General features: G+C 38.6%; 1 protein-coding gene across 7 annotated transcripts in view; it reads left to right on the top strand.

Moving 5' to 3' along the window:
* The window catches only part of Plp (Pericentrin-like protein), an 86,028-nt gene that overhangs the window by 21,508 nt on the left and 45,508 nt on the right, over positions 1-19,012 (top strand). For 6 of the 7 annotated variants that reach the window (XM_036370843.2, XM_070111769.1, XM_036370842.2 and 3 more), the window contains exon 2: positions 16,220-18,973. In XM_036370843.2, the coding sequence (XP_036226736.2) occupies positions 16,220-18,973 (2,754 nt within the window). The remainder of the gene's footprint in view (positions 1-16,219; positions 18,974-19,012) is intronic. The other variant, XM_036370844.2, reaches the window with a different exon arrangement.

The raw sequence follows: 19,012 nt of genomic DNA, 5'->3' as shown, positions 1-19,012 counted from the left end.
AGCTTCTTAGTGAGGAAAGGATAGGTGCAAAATTTCAGATCGATAGCATAAAAACTGAGGGACTAGTTCGTATATATACAGACAGACGGACAGACAGACAGACCGACGGACATGGCTAAATCAACTCAAATCATCATGTTCATCATGCTGATCATTTATGTATATATTTTATAGGGTCTCCGACGTTTCCTTCTGGGTGTTTCAAACTTAGTGGCAAACTAAAACACGAATGTTATGATGTGGCGCCCGTTGGTGAAACGAATGTGTCTTAGCGAATGATGATCCAACTCCTTTTGTATAGTTGGTGAGGTCGGATGTCATCGTACGTGGTGTTCTCAAATGTTGAGTGTGGTGAGATCCTGTGAGTGTTCTCAGATTTGTTCCCAGGTGTGGTGTATATGGAGGTTTATATTAGGGCGTGCCATTATTTTTTCGGGTGGAGCGGTATATTTGTAGGAGAGAGTTTATATTTTTTATTTTATTTTTGCCTAGTATTACACGTAGTATAGGCTGTTGCATGTATTTCGGCGTACTGCTGGTGGAGTAGCCGATGGCGGGGCGTACATGCTGTAAGCTTTGAAAACGGCTTTGGTTTTAATTCATATTTGGTGGAAATTGTATAGATATGACTATAGCATATAGCTGCCATACAAACTGAACAATCGGAATGAAGTGCTTGTATGGAAAACTCTTTCATTTGACGAGGTATCTTCACGAAATTTGGCATGTATTATTATTTAAAGCATTAATTTAATCTCCGAAGAAATTGTATAGATCGGATGACTATAGCATATAGCTGCCATATTAACTGAACGATCGGAGTAAAGTGCTTGCATGAAAAATTTTTTTTTGGCGAGGTATCTTCACAAAATTAGGCACGAGTTATTGCTTAAGCCAACAAATTATTCTCCACAGAAATTGGTCAGATCAGATCACTATATCATATAGCTGCCATACAAATTGAACGTTCGGAATCAAGTTCTTGTAAGGGGCCTTTGTATTTGTGAAGGGTATTATAGCTTCGGCGCAACCGAAGTTAACGTTTTTTCTTGTTTTTTTTTTCATTTTACGAAATTATTAGTAAGGACATAATCTCCAAGGTTTGGCGTTCTTGCTGATGTTTTCCATCGTACCTCTTGTTGAGGTCCTTTAAATATTTAACTTTCCATCGGCTTTATTAATGATAGCTATTCCACGCTCAGTTGTGGACAGAATGGATGCTCCTTTGAGAAGATACCCTGGTGTTAGGGTAGTAATTAGACGGATCTTGCGAGCGTACAGCGACTGGCCGTGAATTGAGAACGGCTTCATTTCATAATGTAGAAATTCGATATATTAATATTTGTAATATTCATTTATTTTTTGAAGTAGGATTTTAATGCTTTTAATAACTGATTCACATAAACTATCCATATGAGGAGCACTTAGATAGATGCGATAAGTGCAATCTTTGCTTTTTGTAAGTCTAGGTGCGTTACTGTATAACATTGGAAGTATGGTAATCCCTCAACTTTAATTTTGAATTCTATTATAATTATGAAACTTTAGGCAACTATGAGGCACTATAGTAAGAGAGCTGTTTTGGGCAATTATGTTGCGGACGATATTACGTATTATGTATGGATTGTGGCCAAGAATCGGGAGATTCTGATATCGTTTAAATTGTTTGAGAATTGTGACCATTAGGATTAGGATTTTTGCTTGTATCATAATTGGCGAAAGCCATCCTGCGGAGTCAAAATTATTATTGCGTATTGGCACAGTAGTATATGAAAACTGGTCAGATATCGCATTCCATTGGATCCCCTGTGTTTTTTTGTACTGCCTTTTTCGAATTTAATGAAATTAGTGTACAACAAAATTTCTTTTAAAATATTTAGTAATATATTTGGATGATTTGGTTGAATTATATATATTTGTGTTTTTAACACTGGTGTTGTCAGAAAAAGCCCTGACTTGATTTTTTATGCCAATTTGTGGAGTGTTAGAAAATTGTGGCTTTAATGGTAGTCGTACGACGTACCGGCAATTATTTGATCGAGTAGTTGTGGCTTTGTACAAGTCTTCACAATACTGATCTTCTGGGATTCTATTTGATATGAGGGGTAATTTTTCAAACTCCCGAAATTTCCTAAATGTAAATCAAGGTATTCTTATGAATTTTCGCCAACTTGAGTTGTTGATGTGGAAACTGATTCTGTAAGTAGTCCACTTGGAATCCAACCGAATATAGTTTTTGGACTAAAAGGGTCGTTGAGATTTTTTCAACACCTTCAAATATTATTTGTGCGCTGCCTACTATTATATCTATTTGAGTGGGAGGGGGTATTCCAGTTGGGATCTGCAAGCTTCAGGTGTGAAACCTTTTGCCAATGCTCGCTATTTGTGTAATAGCTTGGAAGCATATTTGTAAGTTGCGGTAAGACTATAGCTTCTGCTTGAATGTGCATATCCGCTTGGGGGAAATTAGGGGAATGGCGCAGATTTTATTTGAGTTTTGGACTACTCTTCCGCCCATTCCCGTAATTTCAAAATTCGATTGTTTTGATGGCAGTTTTGGCCTATTTTGTGCCCTAGACGCTTTGAACAATCGTTGTGATCCTTGGTCTATTAAGGCTCTAAGTTTGACTGATGTAAATAGAAATACTCTATTTTGTATTTCGCTGCGACCTGTTTGAGATTTTTGTGACTTTGAGCAGCATGGTGTCTCTTGGCAATTTTTAAGATATTGTTTTTTGTGAGTTTTGTTAGAACTAAACCCATAGATTTTTTTATGTAAGCGGGGTGAGATAGGAATAGGATAGTCTTTTGTGACAATATAAGCAATTTTTATATGTATGCGCATGTGACAAGCAATTTGTACATATGTACTTTGTTTGATCTCACGAAATAGCTTCTTTCTTTAATTTTTGAATTTCTTGCAAGATTTTAGTGTATGCCCTCTTGTGCATAGTTCGCATGACGTATGTTTTTTCCGTTCAGATGTGAACGATTGCGTTTTATAAAAGCTTCTGTTGTTGCTTCTAGCTTGGGGTCTGTTGAAGCTTCTATTGAAGTCATTTTTATAGTTTTTGATTTTAATAATTTTTGTGTCTACCCTTTCAGCGATTTCGTACTGCGTAGTGAGAAAATCTTTCATTTGTTGCCACGTGGGGCATTTCCTTAGTGATGAGAGCGATTGCTCCCATAGAAGTAATGATTTTTCTAGTAATGGCGGTGCATATCTTTACCAGTATAGGGTCCCAGCTGTCTGATGAATTCTTCAGTTGCTTCTTTTTGAATTTTAGGCAAGTTTATTGCTGTCGTTATTTGTTTATCGACTAATATTCTTTCGTTTTCATATCTAGATTTTAGAGCTTCCCAAGCCAAATTGAAATTATCGTCATTTAGTGCGAATTGTTTTACTATTACGCCTCTTGTTTTGCATCGGAGGTGATACAATTTTTTTGCATTTGATAATTTTGGGTGGTTTATGTAAACGGCTGTAAACATGTCTCGGAGGGGCGGCTAATGTTCATAACCACCATGAAAAATTTCTGTGTCACATGCGGTCACCTTGAGAAGGATGCCTGAACTTGCCTCTTGACTTTGTACTTGTGGCAGCTCTACTCTGGAATGTGGATAGGTGAAATTGCATTTATTAGCTCTAATTGATCAGTAATCTTAGTTTTTGTTTCTTCGTACTGGTCAAAGCAGTTTTCGTATATTGCGTCAGCCGATTACTGTAAATTGTGTGGTAGATCTCAATCGTCATAATCTACTATGGCGTCATAAGCCGCTTGGAGACGAGTCCAAAAATTGTCAAGATTTTGTTTTTCTATTTCTAATAACGTTTCAGAGTTGTCTTGAATCAGTTAAGATGAAAATCGAGTACAGTATCGCATTAATCTGTCACTCTCGGAAATGAATTTGGTGGCAGAAATATATTTGCCTTTTATTGCTTTGTAGCAACTTGTTTTGCGCGTGTAGCTTTAGCAGGTGTAATTTGATTTTCATCAACATTTATAATTTTTGTAGAATATTAAATATATGTTTCAGAAGAAATTAAATTGTTCAGTGTAAACTTATTTAAATGTTTGCTTTGTGTGCTTTCCGTATATAAGAGTTTTTTTCGGATTAGATTAATAAATACTATACATTTTTATACTCTCGCAACCTGTTGCTACAGAGTATAATAGTTTTGTTCACCTAACGGTTGTTTGTATCACCTAAAACTAATCGAGTTAGATATAGGGTTATGTATATATAAATGATCAGGATGAAGAGACGAGTTGAAATCCGGGTGACTGTCTGTCCGTCCGTCCGTGCAAGCTCTAACTTGAGTAAAAATTGAGATATGACTTTATGAGATGACTTTATAGGAACCGCGTTCAAAATTAGACAGTGGGCGTGGCACAGCCCACTTTTAGGTGAAAACCCATATCTTGAGATCTGCTTAACCGATTTCAACCAAATTCGGTGCATAAATTCTTTTCATGTTTCTATGTCATAGTAAGAAAATGGGCGAAATCGGACTACAACCACGCCTACTTCCCATATAACACCATTTTAAATTCCATCTGATTCTTTCACTTTCCACTATGCAAATCAGGCAACAATGACTGTATCGGGATAAAACTTTGCGTGAATAATGCGATTAAAGTATGGCACCTTATGGCCAAAAATTGTCTAATTCGAACCGAAACTGTTTAAGTACTAAATATGTGGACCCCAGTGCCTATAGTTGACCTTCTACCGAAAATATCAGTCAATCCACAAAGAAATCTCAAACGAGTATACTATTTGACTTTGCGAGAGTATAAAATGTTCGGTTACATCCGAACTTAGCCCTTCCTTACTTGTTTAATTTGTATTTTATTATACTCTCGCAACCTGTTGCTACAGAGTATAATAGTTTTGTTCACCTAACGGTTGTTTGTATCACCTAAAATTAATCGAGTTAGATATAGGGTTATATATATATAAATGATCAGGATGAAGAGACGAGTTGAAATCCGGGTGACTGTCTGTCCGTCCGTCCGTCTGTCCGTTCGTCCGTCTGTCCGTCCGTCCGTGCAAGCTCTAACTTGAGTAAAAATTGAGATATCTTTATGAAACTTGGTAGACATGTTTCATGGTACCGTGAGACGGTTGGTATTGCAGATGGGCGTAATCGGACCACTGCCACGCCCACAAAACGCCATTAATCAAAAACAAATAACTTGCCATAACTTAGCTCCGCAATAAGATACAAGACTGTTATTTGGTACACAGGATCACATTAGGGAGGGGCATCTGCAGTTAAAATTTTTTTTTAAAAAGTGGGCGTGGTCCCGCCTTTAATAGGTTTAATGTGCATATCTCCTAAACCGCTAATGCTATAATAACAAAATTCACTGGAAGCAAATGTTTTTAGCACTTCTATTGACGGTGTGAAAATAGTTGAAATCGGGTGGCAACTCCGCCCACTCCCCATATAACGGTACTGTTAAAAACTACTAAAAGCGCGATAAATCAAGCACTAAACACGCCAGAGACATTAAATTTTATCTCTGAGATGGTATAAGATGACTTTATAGGAACCGCGTTCAAAATTAGACAGTGGGCGTGGCACCGCCCACTTTTAGGTGAAAACCCATATCTTGAGATCTGCTTAACCGATTTCAACCAAATTCGGTGCGTAACGTTCTTTTAATGTTTCTATGTCATAGTGCGAAGATGGGCGTAATCGGACTACAATCACGCTTACTTCCCATGTAACACCATTTTCAATTCCATCTGATTCTTTCACTTTCCACTATGCAAATCAGGTAACAATGATTATATCGGGGTAAAACTTTGCGTGAATAATGCAATTAAAGTATGCCACCTTGCGGCCGAAAATTGTCTAAATCGAATTAAAACTTCAAACCCCTAAGTACTAAATATGTGGACCCCAGTGCCTATAGTTGACCTTCTACCGAAAATATCAGTCAATCCACAAAGAAATCTCAAACGAGTATACCATTTGACTTTGCGAGAGTATAAAATGTTCGGTTACATCCGAACTTAGCCCTTCCTTACTTGATTTTAATAATATTTTGTTGTGATTGTAATTTTAATTTTCTTAATTTAATTATTATAATTCGCACTTTTAATTTAACAATATTTTTATTGTCGTTATGTGCACCGTAATACACGGACTTGTATGTATGTACGAGTATTTATGATCTTATGCCATTTAGAGGTCAGAGATCAAGACGCTTTGTACATACAGTGTCGGACAAAACTGAAGCACGAAGTACACCTTGTACACGTTTACTTAAAAACAAAATGTAAAAGTTTTGCCAAACTTAAAATCTTTTTATGAATATAATAGGATTATATGTTTAAAACAAAAATTTATCAAGTTTAATCTCTTTTTATTACAAATAAGATTTTGACATACAAAAATTTCGCATAATGCGTATATTTGCTACGACAAAACTAAAGCACATATTATATTTACTTATGTATTGGCCTTAATTTCAACAAGTCCCGTTATAGTTATAAACCGTTATTTGCAGAGCGTGTTGAAGTAATTTTAATACAATTAGATTAGTCATTTGTGATCAAACGATGGTGTTGCTTCGTAATAAAAAAACATGAAACGTGAAATGGGGCGTAATAAGTATTCAACACTATGTAGGGAAAAAATTATTAGCGATTTTGAAAACAATGAATCAGTAAATAATATTTCGAAAAAGTTAACAATTGTCTCAAGAATTATAAGTCATTTTCGTTCCTCGGGCTTCCTAACCACAGTTCATGGAGGTGGCAGACCACGTAAAACTACTAGCCGTGAAGATATGGCCATAAAAAGATCCCTTTATATCAGCTAGAACAATTCTGACCGAATTGGGCTTGAATATTACCTGCAAGTCCATCCAGCGACGATCTGTAGAAAATAGCTTCATAACATGCAGAAGTGCCAAAAAGCCATATCAATCGCTCAAAAATGGAAAAGCGTGGCTTGAATCCGCGTTATGCACAAGGTATTGTGAAACATGGGGGAGGTAATGTAATGGTCAGGCGATGTTTCTTACGTCATGGAGTAGGTCCGATCCATAAAATTAATGGCATCACGGACCGCTTTACGTACAACAACATCCTTCGAAACGTTATGCTTCCTTATGCTGACGAGAAAATGTCGTTAAAATGGAAAGGATTGATTTATTTCTTATAAAATAGAAGTTTTGAAATCTCCCGCGCAATCACCAGAACTCAATCCCATAGAGAATCTATGTTAAAATGTAGATCGGAAAATTCAGCGGGAAATTCCTTAAACCAAGGGCTCTCCCTTTATTCTAGCCGAACGGGCATAGAAAAACATTTCTCAAAACATTTTAAAAAATTTAATGGAATCTATGCCACAAAAATGTGAAGCCATCATCAAAAACAATCGATATGCCACCAAATATTAACAACAAATCCTTTAATTTTTAACTACATATATATGCTTTAGTTTTGTCGCATATATTTTATGTATATTGTTAATCTTTAAATCATATTTAAGTGTAAAATGAATTAATATGTTACGTTTTTTAATACATCAATAAATATATAGTATATTCTTGTGAAATAAAATAGAAAATATTAATTTTATAACAGTAAACAAATTATATGCAGATAAATTTTAATATGGTAAATTTCGTGCTTTAGTTTTGTCCGACACTGTGTTGAAGTATTCAAGAACTTTTTGTGCGTATGTATGTTTATGTGTTTATGTTCTTAGGCAGTTGAGAGCTCATTGAAGAGATCAATGCGCTTTTATTTTTTTTTGTACGCAATCCTGCTTGTTTGTTCCAAGTTATATTGCGGGATATATGCGAATGTGGAGTTTGAAAAGATGAACAACTACAATTGTATTATATATTGTTCAAATTAAGAATTTTTGTTTAACCGTGCTTTTTGTATGTTTCTTTTTATACTCTCGCAACATGTAGCTACAGAGTATAATAGTTTTATTCACCTAACGGTTGTTTGTATCACCTAAAACTAATCGAGTTAGATATATCATTATATATATATAAATGATCAGGATAAAAGAGACGAGTGGAAATCCGGGTGACTGTCTATCCGTCCATCTGTGGAAGCTGTAACTTGAGTATATATTGAGATATCTTTATGAAACTTGGTACACAATTTTGTTTTCGCTGATTCCGTTCCTGTAATTTCGATGTCAAAGATGCACCACGCACTGGAAGGCCAATTGTCGAAAATGACGATAAAAACATTTGCATTTTCGAGCCCGACCGTCAAGTAAGCACTGTTTCACCCAAGAGCTAAAGATTGTACAAAAACCGTTTGGAACTGTTTGAATAAGGCTGGATATTAATTTTGAGGTATGCACCGCGATCTAAGGTCTATTGTGCCCTCCCCTAAGTTATAACGACTCATCAAGCTCCAGCACGTAGATAAACTCCAATATTTTGCTGGGTGCTAGTGAGGCGATACAATTCCTGTTTGGAAACATGGATCCCAGGGCCTTGATTCTGCGTCTGCAGACTGCTGTGCAGTTCATGAGCAGATGTTCTGGGGTTTCCGGCTCCATGTCGCAGAACCGGCAGTTTGCAGATGAGGCTAAGCCCATGTTGAAGAGATGCTTCTTAAGCCTGCAATAGGCGGTGTAGAATGCGACTAGCAGCCGGAATTTGTTCCTAGGGAGATGGGAGAACCGTTTAAGGTCGTAACCCCCTATTAGCAACCTGGCATGGTGCATGCCGTGAATTTGTTGCCAATGTCTTAGAGGCTGCAGAGTGGACCAACTCCTCAGCCGGTTCGTTCCCGGCTATACCCCTGTGACCGGGCACACCAATAAGGTGGACTCGGTTGTGTTCTGATAGACTGTTTAGCCGTTCTATACACTCCTGCACTAGAAATGATCTGACCTAATAGGCAGAGATCGCTTTTAGTGCCGCCTGACTATCGCTGAGCATAGCAATACTTCTATTGCAATAGTTGCGTTGGAGGTTTATCTCTGCACACCGACCTATAGCATAGACCTCGGCTTGGAAGATGCTCGGAAAACTTCCCATGGGAATGGAGAGTTTGGTGCTTGGCCCGTCGGTGTACCACTTGATAGTGCTTTCCCTTAGCAGCAGGTCCAGTGATGAATCATTCCATTCCGCCTTACTGCCTAGGGTAACTTTGAACTTCTTAGTGATGCATACTATTTTGGTAATGCTGTCCCTTGGGAGAAGGGCCAATGGCATATCCTCACTTAGCGCCTTTATCTTCTGGGAAGAGACTACCTTTCCTTTGCCAACTCCCTCTGCTGTCATTCGGAGTAGAGTCTGTTTGGCTGTCTGTTTGATTACCATATGTAGCGGTGTCAGTTCTAGCATGACTTCCAGTGCAGCGGTCGGACACGTACGCATCGCTCCCGACGCGCAGATGCAGCTTCGACAGTTTAAGTCCTACCGAAGTCTGCGATGCTTTAGAAATCCAGGATACCGCTCCATACGTGATAATCGGTCTTACGATCATGGTGTACACCCATCTGATTGTCCTTGGGGAGCACCCACAGGATTTTCCAGCCAGGCGGTTGCACACCATGAGTGCTTTGGTAGCCTTGGTTAGGGTCAGTTCCACATGCTGCTTCCATCTTAGAGTGGAATCCAACGTGAGGCCCAGGTACTTAACCGTGCTGGCCATCTCCACCACTCTACCGTCATGGGATATACTTCTGAGCCCAGGCAGTGATCTCCGTCTAATGGGAATGATTGTAGTTTTAGAGGGGTTGATGCTCAAGCCAACCCCACTACACCATCTCTTTGCCAGCCCCAGTCCCCTCTGTACGATATCGCAGAGTGTGTCTACGAATTTACCCCTAGCTAAGATAACAATGTCATCCGCATATCCCTGACAGCGGATTCCATTGTTCGTAAGCAGCTCAATGAGATCGTCCACAACAAGGCTCCACAGTAGTGGGGATAACACTCCTCCCTGTGGGCAACCTCTGCAATCCATCTGCGTACCGCTGCCACACTCCTTTTTTGCAGTGCCCTTGTCATGCTTTCGTGAAATGTGTTGTCAAAGGCATCTTCGATATCAATTAAGGCGCATAACATCACCTCGCCCCCATCTAACGAACTTTGAATCTCCGAGGTTAGCTGATACAGGGCAGTATTTGTTGAGCGCTAGGATATCTCTCATCAGCCGAACAGGGTGGGGCAGTAGTACCGGGGAGCAGGTATGCTGGATGCAGCAATGCTGAATGCCATCCGCACCCGGAGACTTAAATCTTTCAAAGGAGGCCAAAGCCTACTTGATGGAGTCGGCAGTGAAGAGCTATTTTGCGACTAACCAAGCTAAGCGTGATGGCTTTCGTTCGACCATAGGTCGGATCTGGTCCTCTTGAATTGTCTTCGGGAAATGCGCAAGTAGAAGGGCCGTGGCTCTTTCTTCTGCGCTAGACGTATATGTCCCATCAGATCTTTTAATTGCTAGCAGGGTATCCGTCTTGCCTTTTGCCAGAGTCTTATGCAGCCTTTCTGCCTCTGGCGTTGAGGATACGCTTTCACAGAACTTCCTGAAGCTCTTATGCTTTGCTGTCCTAATCTCCTTAGTGTAAGCAGTTAGGCTGCACCTATAGTCCTCTTAGTTTCCGGTGCGCTTAGCCTTATTGAATAGCTTGCGTACCGGTCTTCTTAATTCCGCGAGCTTACTAGACCACCAGGGGCAGTTGCGGCTCTTGGTGGTTGTCTTTAGGGGACAGCTGCTGTGATACGCCTCTATGATGGATTGGTTTAGAGTAGACAATCTGCTTTCCAACCCAGAAGCCGTTGCACTCCTATCCAGCTGCCCCCCGCTACTTTGTTTCAAGCGAGTCCCTAAAAGTGGCCCAGTCCGTGTTCTTAGGGATACGCTTGGGAGGGAGAATCTTATGATTCGGTGATCTGACATGGAGGGTTCCGATGACACTCTTCATTGTGAGATCAGCCCTTCCATAGATTCGTTACTTAGAGTGATGTCCAGCACCTCCCTTCTAATACTAGTTACAAAGGTGGGCTCGCACCCCACGTTTGCAATACTTAAATTCTTACTAGCTATGAACTCCATAAGAGACTCACCCAGTGTGTTGCAGTTCGTGCTGCCCTATTCGATGTGGTGGGCGTTAGCGTCACATCCCAGGATGAGGGGCAGCTTATTCCTTCTGCAATACTCCACCAGGTTGCAGACTATCTCTGGGGTGCCGTTGGAGTCTCCCCCGGAAAGTAGGTCACTGCCATGACGAAGTTCGCTCCTTCGTCGTTCCTTGCTTGAACAGCGACCAGGTTCTGTGTTAGGAACTCTGAAATGCAAAATAAATCAATATCGTTCCTTACTACTATACAGGTTCTAGGTCTCTCACTAGAGAGATCCCAGATTACCTTGTTCGACTCCATTTTGAGGCCCCTGACCTCTCCTTTGCTGATCCATGGCTCCTGGATCAACAGTATGCCCAGTCCATCCGCTGTAAACCTGCTAGCGATAACCGCCGAGGCCGACGCCGCGTGGTGGACGCCTCATCCACCTGCATTTTTTCTGCTGCATCACCCTCGGTGGTAGTTTTAGGCTTAAATAGTCTCAGGACCATCGAGCTGAACCTGTAGTTCAGTCGGAAGCTCACTGTCTGGACGAATTTATACGATTCGTCGTCTTTGCAGGGGTTGAGCCTCTGCCCTGACTCCTCAGCCTTGCTGCTGACCACGCGCAATATATTTATTTTATTATATGAAATATATATCCTTCACATTGACCGATATTTTCGGTAAAAAATCAACTATAGGCACTGGGGTCCACATATTCAGTACCTAGAGGCTTGAACAGTTTCAGGCGTGGTTGTAATCCGATTTCGCCCATTAATATAGAAATATGAGAAGAATGTTATGTATCGAATTTGGTTGAAATCGGTTAAGCAGATCCCAAGATATGGGTTTTCACCTAAAAGTGGGCTGTGCCACGCCCACTGTCTAATTTTTAAGTCGGTTCCTAAAAGTCATCTCTTACCATCCCAGAGATAAAATTTTATGCCTCTGGCGTGTTTAGTGTTTGATTTATCGCGCTTTTAGTAGTTTTTAACAGTACCGTTATATGGGGAGTGGGCGGGGTTGTCACCCGATTTGAGGTTCTAAAAGCATTTGTTCCTAGTGAATTTTGTTATTGTAGCTTAAGCGGTTTATGAGATATGCACATTAAACCTATTGAGGGGCGGGACCACGCTCACTTTTAAAAAATTTTGAAACTGCAGATGCCCCTCCCTAATGTGATCCTGTGTATCAAATAACAGTCTTGTATCTTATTGTGGAGCACAGTTATGGTAATTTATTTGTTTTTGATTAATGGCGTTTTGTGGGCGTGGCAGTAGTCCGATTACGCCCATCTGCAATACCAACCGTCTTACGGTACCAAGAACCGTGTGTACCAAGTTTCATAAAGATATCTTAATTTTTACTCAAGTTACAGTTTGCACAGACAGACGGACGGACGGATTATTGTACTTGTATGTTATATTCGTGAACTCAATCAACATGCAAATTGGAATCGCTCGCTTTACCGTCGCGGATGAATTCCAGCCGAGGGACGTCGACTACTATTTGTAGCGATTGGGATCGTATGTCAGCAATATCGCGCCGAATATTGTCTTCGAAGGCAAGGAACTTTACTTAACCCAAACACTGACTTTTTGAGGATGTTACGGCGTCTCAACAATGACTTGCACAGTTCCGATTGTTACGAGCGATACTCTGCTCCACAGCAGCAATAGCATCTTCGGTGCGCACTGAGGATGTGCATTATGCACTACAGTAAAAGTGGTGCGAAATCGGTTGCTCGAATAAGCGCCCAGTAGAGTCGGGCGATTATGTCGACTGAATATTGGACGCAGCGCTAACCGAACCATTATTTTGGTAATTTGCACAGTTTGCAAAAGTTGTTTTGGAGTAAGCCTGTTTATTATGAAATGGTAAACTAAACTGAGTGTAAATCAAGTAACAGGTGCCAAAAAGGTCAGCTCCGAAAAAAGTGTTGTGGAAAATCACACGCCTAAAAACCCGTTATAACTTTGCGTTTTAGATTTATTAGACTATTTTCTTTTGACCTGGAATATTTAATATTTGTAATTTTAATATAAATGTGCATGGTGTTCAATTATTGTCAATATTATGTTTCCATATTATATGATCTGAACAAAACAGTTATATAAAGAAAACCAACTGTATATTAAGGATGCCCTTTCAATAATTGGACTAAGATTTAAATTAGGTAATTTCTTTTCAATTGAACATGAAAATAAAAAATTTTCAATTTAGACATTTTAAATACTAATGGGTGGGAAGAAATTGTTAAATTTATAATAAGCCTTCTGAGATCAAAATACATACTATATAATATATGGTCTAATAAAAAGAAGTCCATTATTTTTCTAATAGATGCTTTAATAGTTGTATAAGTGTGGTCAGGTTACGCTATATGACGTTAAAAAGATAAGATGATTGAGCACGCGTCATGCGACTAAAAATGTGAATAGTGTTAATGGTGCTGATACTTTAACATCTAACCACGCGCAGCTTTGGTTTCATGATTCCATTCCATTCCATTATAGCTTCGGTACAGCCATAGTTAACGTTTTTTCTTGTTTTTATTTCATTTTTGTTAAAATATCAATGGAAGTACTCATGTTTATCGTTAATACCGGAATAGTACTGCTGTCGGCACATATTATAGTTTTATTTTTAAAATTATTAAAATTATCATTAAACCCGTTTCAAAAGTATTATAGACATTTACAGGAGGCTAAAACTTTAGGTAAATTAGACAATCAGAAAAAAAAACTAGGTGCTTTCAAAGTTAGTGATTAGTGTTTTTCGAATTAATCAGAACACGGTATCAAAAAGTCCCAACCTAGTCGAACCACTTTAAACGGAACTGGGAGAGTCGATCATCAACAAAAGTGTATCCTTAAATAAATGATAAATAATGATGAATTTAAATGATTTAAGTAGAAGTAAACTAAAACCAAATTGCTGAAATTGTTGTTCATGGTATTTTATATATGGTATATATATATTTTCTAATAACTAAAAAGATGTTTCATGTAAAGTGCCGTTAGGGTATTTCAAATATTTTCTTTGAATTTGTTATTATGAATTAATGGTAAGAAGAACCTGAAAAACGCTTTATCTCGGGAAAAGAAACAAATGCAACTCGATTGCCAAATTTATCCAGTTCTTCTAGCCATAAATCATACAGAAGCGCATGCAAATTTATGTACGAGTAACCCTCATCCGAGTATCAGCCTGGCAGTAATAAAAATCTTGCTAAAAATAGTTTCTTCGAATTTTTGGTACGCAGGTATTGTTCATATTTCAAACGCGCCGGTTTATTAATCAGAGTAAAAATCGAATTTGTGCTGTAAGTATTTATGTGTGTATACCAGTACATAGGAGTCTACACAATTGAAGCTCAAATCTGGCAGTGAGATTATTCAAGTGGTTCAATTTCTGCCATTTGCTCTTTTTGTGGTTGCACAGCTGTGATTCATCTATTTTTCGGACATTTGGGTTGTATAATGTTTATTGGAAGTAAAATATTTAAAAAAAAATTCTAATCCCTTGGTTAATCAGGTCACTTTAATAAAACTGCGTTTGCTTTCAATTGCTTTTATTGCGTTTTAGGCTCTTTAGTATTACGATAAATTTCCTTTTTAATTTTTTTTTCACACACAGCAATCATTTGCACTTTCTATGGAGGTGTGCAATTGCAAAAATTGTTGCTGAATTTAATTTTCCTATAAAAGTAATGAATGACTTTTGTCATGATGTCTGCAAAAGACAGAGGTCAATTAGTAAGTTTTACTTGGGAGCAGGGTTGCAAATAATGCATTAAAAAGATAATTGAAGTAACATTTGAAATACAATTTTTTTATTTTGTAATTCCAAATACGTTATTAAAAAAAAGAATGTTTACATACCGGATCAAAAAAAAAAACCGTGTTAAGTATTTATTTTTAATTTTTATTCGAAAGAAGAAAAATTTTAATCTGAAGCATATAATTAAGAATTGAAAAAATAATTTGTTTTAGAATTAACATTTTTTCGCGTTCATTCAGATCAAAAAATAATATTTTAAATTTTTAATTTCAATCATCCTGGATTTAAAAGTGAAAATTTCATTTTGAGTCCCAACATTTCATTAAAAAATTCGCAACCCAGCTCGGGAGTACACTGTGGCTGGGTTTTAAGTAATATCTAATAATTGCTTTAAATACATAAATATTTAAAAATGTATTTATCTGTAATGGTTCGGTGCATTGCATTAATAATATTTATAAACGTGGAACGTGGAAACGCGGAATCTATAATATAACCACCTGAAGAAGCTAAAGTTAATTTCAAAATCAGCTTAAAAGAAGTTTTTTTTTTTTTAAAATTGGGTAATTTTTTGTATGTGTGGATGATTATACCCTGAACAGGGTCTTATTAGATTTGCCACGAAGTTTGTAACACCTAGGAGGAAACTTCGGAAATGATCAGCCTGATGAGCTGAGCCGATTTAGACATGTTCGTCTGTCTGCCCGTCTCTCCCATGACGGAATCTACTACGATAGTTTGATAATGTTTCTTGATATCAAAAAGCGTAAGCAATCGGTTGGCATATTCCTCTGGCCCTTATATACCGAATATAATACTTTCTAATCGACCCGCTGATTTTATGACGTATTCATATTGGTGAATATCTGAGAATTAAAAGAAAATCAAATATGGATGGAATAGATTCACACTTTCTCGCGCCAAAATAACGAGTTTCCTTTTTCCTGATTAGGTTAAATATAAGGTGAACATATTAGATATTATCCACACAATGATGACTTAATGAAACTAAGTGTTTTAGTCCATTAGTTACAAAAGGTAATGCAATCGATTTAAGAGTTGGTGAAAAACTGATATTTAGAAAAATATTTGTTATATAAAATTTTGAAGACTCCGATGAAATTCATGCTCTTTACATAGTTGTGTGTAACTTGCGAGATCATTATAGAAAATGGAAAATATTCTATTGTCTTGCATTAAGTGCATATCATTGCACTAGTTAGTTAAATTAGTACATTAAATTTGTAAAAGAATCTGAAATGTCTTTTCTTCCGTTTTCTACAAGTGATAGCAAATATATATGAATAGCAGACTTTATGTCTGTATGATCGACACTAATCAATCCTTTTGTTTAATTTTTTTTAAAGATAACTTCTTTGCTGCGTCCTCGCGGTCATTTGAAACCCATTGACGGTAAGCGATCGGAACCATCGAAAACTATCACTGAGGAAATAGCAGAGCCAACAGATTGCAGTGCCATATCTGTCGGATTATCACAACAATTCAAAACAGAAGCGCCTACGACAAGAAACGTAGAATTCATACCAACACTAGCTTTTGTGATACATGAACCTGTTGCTACAGACCTCGACATTCAACATGTCGCCGATATACTCTCACAGCTTGAACTCGATACATTCAACATCAACACTACAAATAACTCGGCAAACGACGATGATGTAAACTGCGATAATAACTCAGCACACACATATGTAATCAACCGCGTTGGTAGTGCAGAGATCTATAGCAGCAGTACTAACACTGAGGAATTACTGCGACAGGAGATCATCCCTTGTACTCGCACAGACACTACGACAGAATCCTCACTTGTTTACGAGCCAACTAGCTCAATATCCATTGAAATGGACAATTTAGGAAAGAGTGAAACAACTGCCACAACGGCAACAACAACAACACCGACAACGACCGATGAAGTGCCTGAGACGACAGCCACGACGTCTCGTAAGAATAGTAACGCAAGTGCCATCACCACAGCCACAACGTCCAGCAGTGGTGAACAAAGTATAGAGGAGGAAATTGAAGAGGCCATTGAAATTAGTGAAGAGGATGTACCACAGTTGTCTGTAGCTCATTTATTGGAGTCATCCAAATCAGCAGGTTATATAAAGCCAATTTCCATGAATAAACAAAAAATGCAATCTGATCAACATTTGGAAGAAGAGGCAAGTTTCCAACATCCAATAAGGAATGTAAATAAAATAAGCGCTAGCGAAGAAAAAGACGAACAATTCAAGATTGACGACGCTGAATTGTCTGGTGAAAATATAGCACAGCACTTTGTGCTTAACGAATATGATGAAGAAGACGAAGATGATGATGATATTAATAGAAGTATACCAGCAGACAAGATACAAGCACCCTCGAGACATGAAGCGTCCAGTGAAGCCAGTATGCCGCACAGTAAAACTGTTGCAAGTGATTCGGCGGAAATTGATTTTGATGATTTGAATGTAAGCCTACCACTGGAAAAGAAAATGGTGCATTCTCATCACCATGAGCCGGTGTTAAGTAAACCAGAAGTTGATCCACGGCAGCTGAGTTTAACCAATGAGAGTACAGCGAATGATGTATCAGATCTTCTAGAAGAACCGCGGCAAGGTGAAGACTCGTTGAGGAATGAAGAATTAATAATGGCAAAGCCTGACGAGACTCAAACATCTTGTGATAACGAAGAAAATGAGGTAAACGCGGCATTAAGTAAATCATTGACATCAAAAAATATAAAAGTGGTTTTAACTTCACAGCAACTTCAAGCTGATATTCAAGCTCCAGGGTTGGAGACACGAGTTAAAAGCAATTCCCCCCCACATAGTGAACAAGACAACTCAATTGAAGAAATTGTAGAAAGAAATCATAGTTTGGAATATACGTTAGATGACCGGGACTTAAGCTCGCTCAATCCAAGTTTTATTATACACAACGAATCGCTTGTGAATCGCCTGCTGGCAGACACAGTTCAAGAACAATTGGAGGAGGTGAAAGAAGTGAATAATATTTGTGCCAATTTGACTCAACCCGAAAATGAAATACTTCCTATCGAATTGGAAAGCAAATATGTATACTCTAAACGTATAGTTACTGATTTTGACGCTGGTAAAACTGATCCAACTACAAATGTAGAAACGCCAAAAGGAACAAAGGAGAAAACAAATTTTTTAGGTGGAACGGCCCAAAATGCCAACTCAACGGAGACTGAATTCACACATAATATTTTACGCGAAACTACCCATCGCACTGAAAACTTACAAAATGTGCCATTACTTGAGACTAAATTTGTAGAAAGGAAGTTAGCGGTCATGTCCGAAACATTGCAGCTGCAGGAAATGGCCAACATTGAAGTGCAGACCTTAGAGACCGTTGTAGAGCAAGTAGAAGACGATGAGTCATCAACTTATGATATAAATTCGGTAACAAATGCTTTGCGTGACATTCTAAACGAGATGCTTGGTGCCAAAAATCAGGTGACCAGTGTTTCACCGGAGCTTGACTTTGGTGCTAATGAAGACGATGATGATGACACATCTCTTGAACTAATGAAATTACGGATTCTCGCCATGAAACATCAGAGCAAAGAACAACAGATCAATATTTCACACAGTGAAGTCGAAATTATGAATGCCAACGCCAGTGGAGATGTGCAGATCGTCAAACCAATGGAGCGTGTACCCTTAAGTGAGTACACAAAAGATGTGCTGGAAGACATCACCGAAGAGAGCGACCGAAACTCACTTTCTACCGCAGAAGAGCATCGTTCACTGTCGATGGAACATTCTGCCAGCTCAACGGAGGGTAAGGATCAAAGCAAAACTCTTCATGCTGAAGGGGAAGCTCAAACGACAGACTTGACGAACACCTCGACTAGTATAGTTAGTTTGAATATGCTGCAAATGTTGGAAAACAAAGTGATTGAGCTGCAGGATATGGTGGCCGGTAAGGACGCCTGTTTGTCTGCGCTTAACTTGCAGTTGGAAACTGCACAGCGACGCGAATCGAGTGGCGCATTTTCTGCAGAACAACTTGGCTCGGGAAGAGATACGAACAGCTCGCTGGTGACAAGCTCGACTGAGTATCGCACATTTCAAGAAGAGTTCGGTGGGCCGGTAAGTAAACACTACTGTCGTTTGACCTTAACAATTTTT

Source organism: Bactrocera oleae, chromosome 6 (assembly GCF_042242935.1).
Source record: "Bactrocera oleae isolate idBacOlea1 chromosome 6, idBacOlea1, whole genome shotgun sequence".
Taxonomy (NCBI): domain Eukaryota; kingdom Metazoa; phylum Arthropoda; class Insecta; order Diptera; family Tephritidae; genus Bactrocera; species Bactrocera oleae.
The sequence above is the reverse complement of the archived record's forward strand: the minus strand, read 5'-3'. Positions and strand labels throughout refer to the sequence as shown.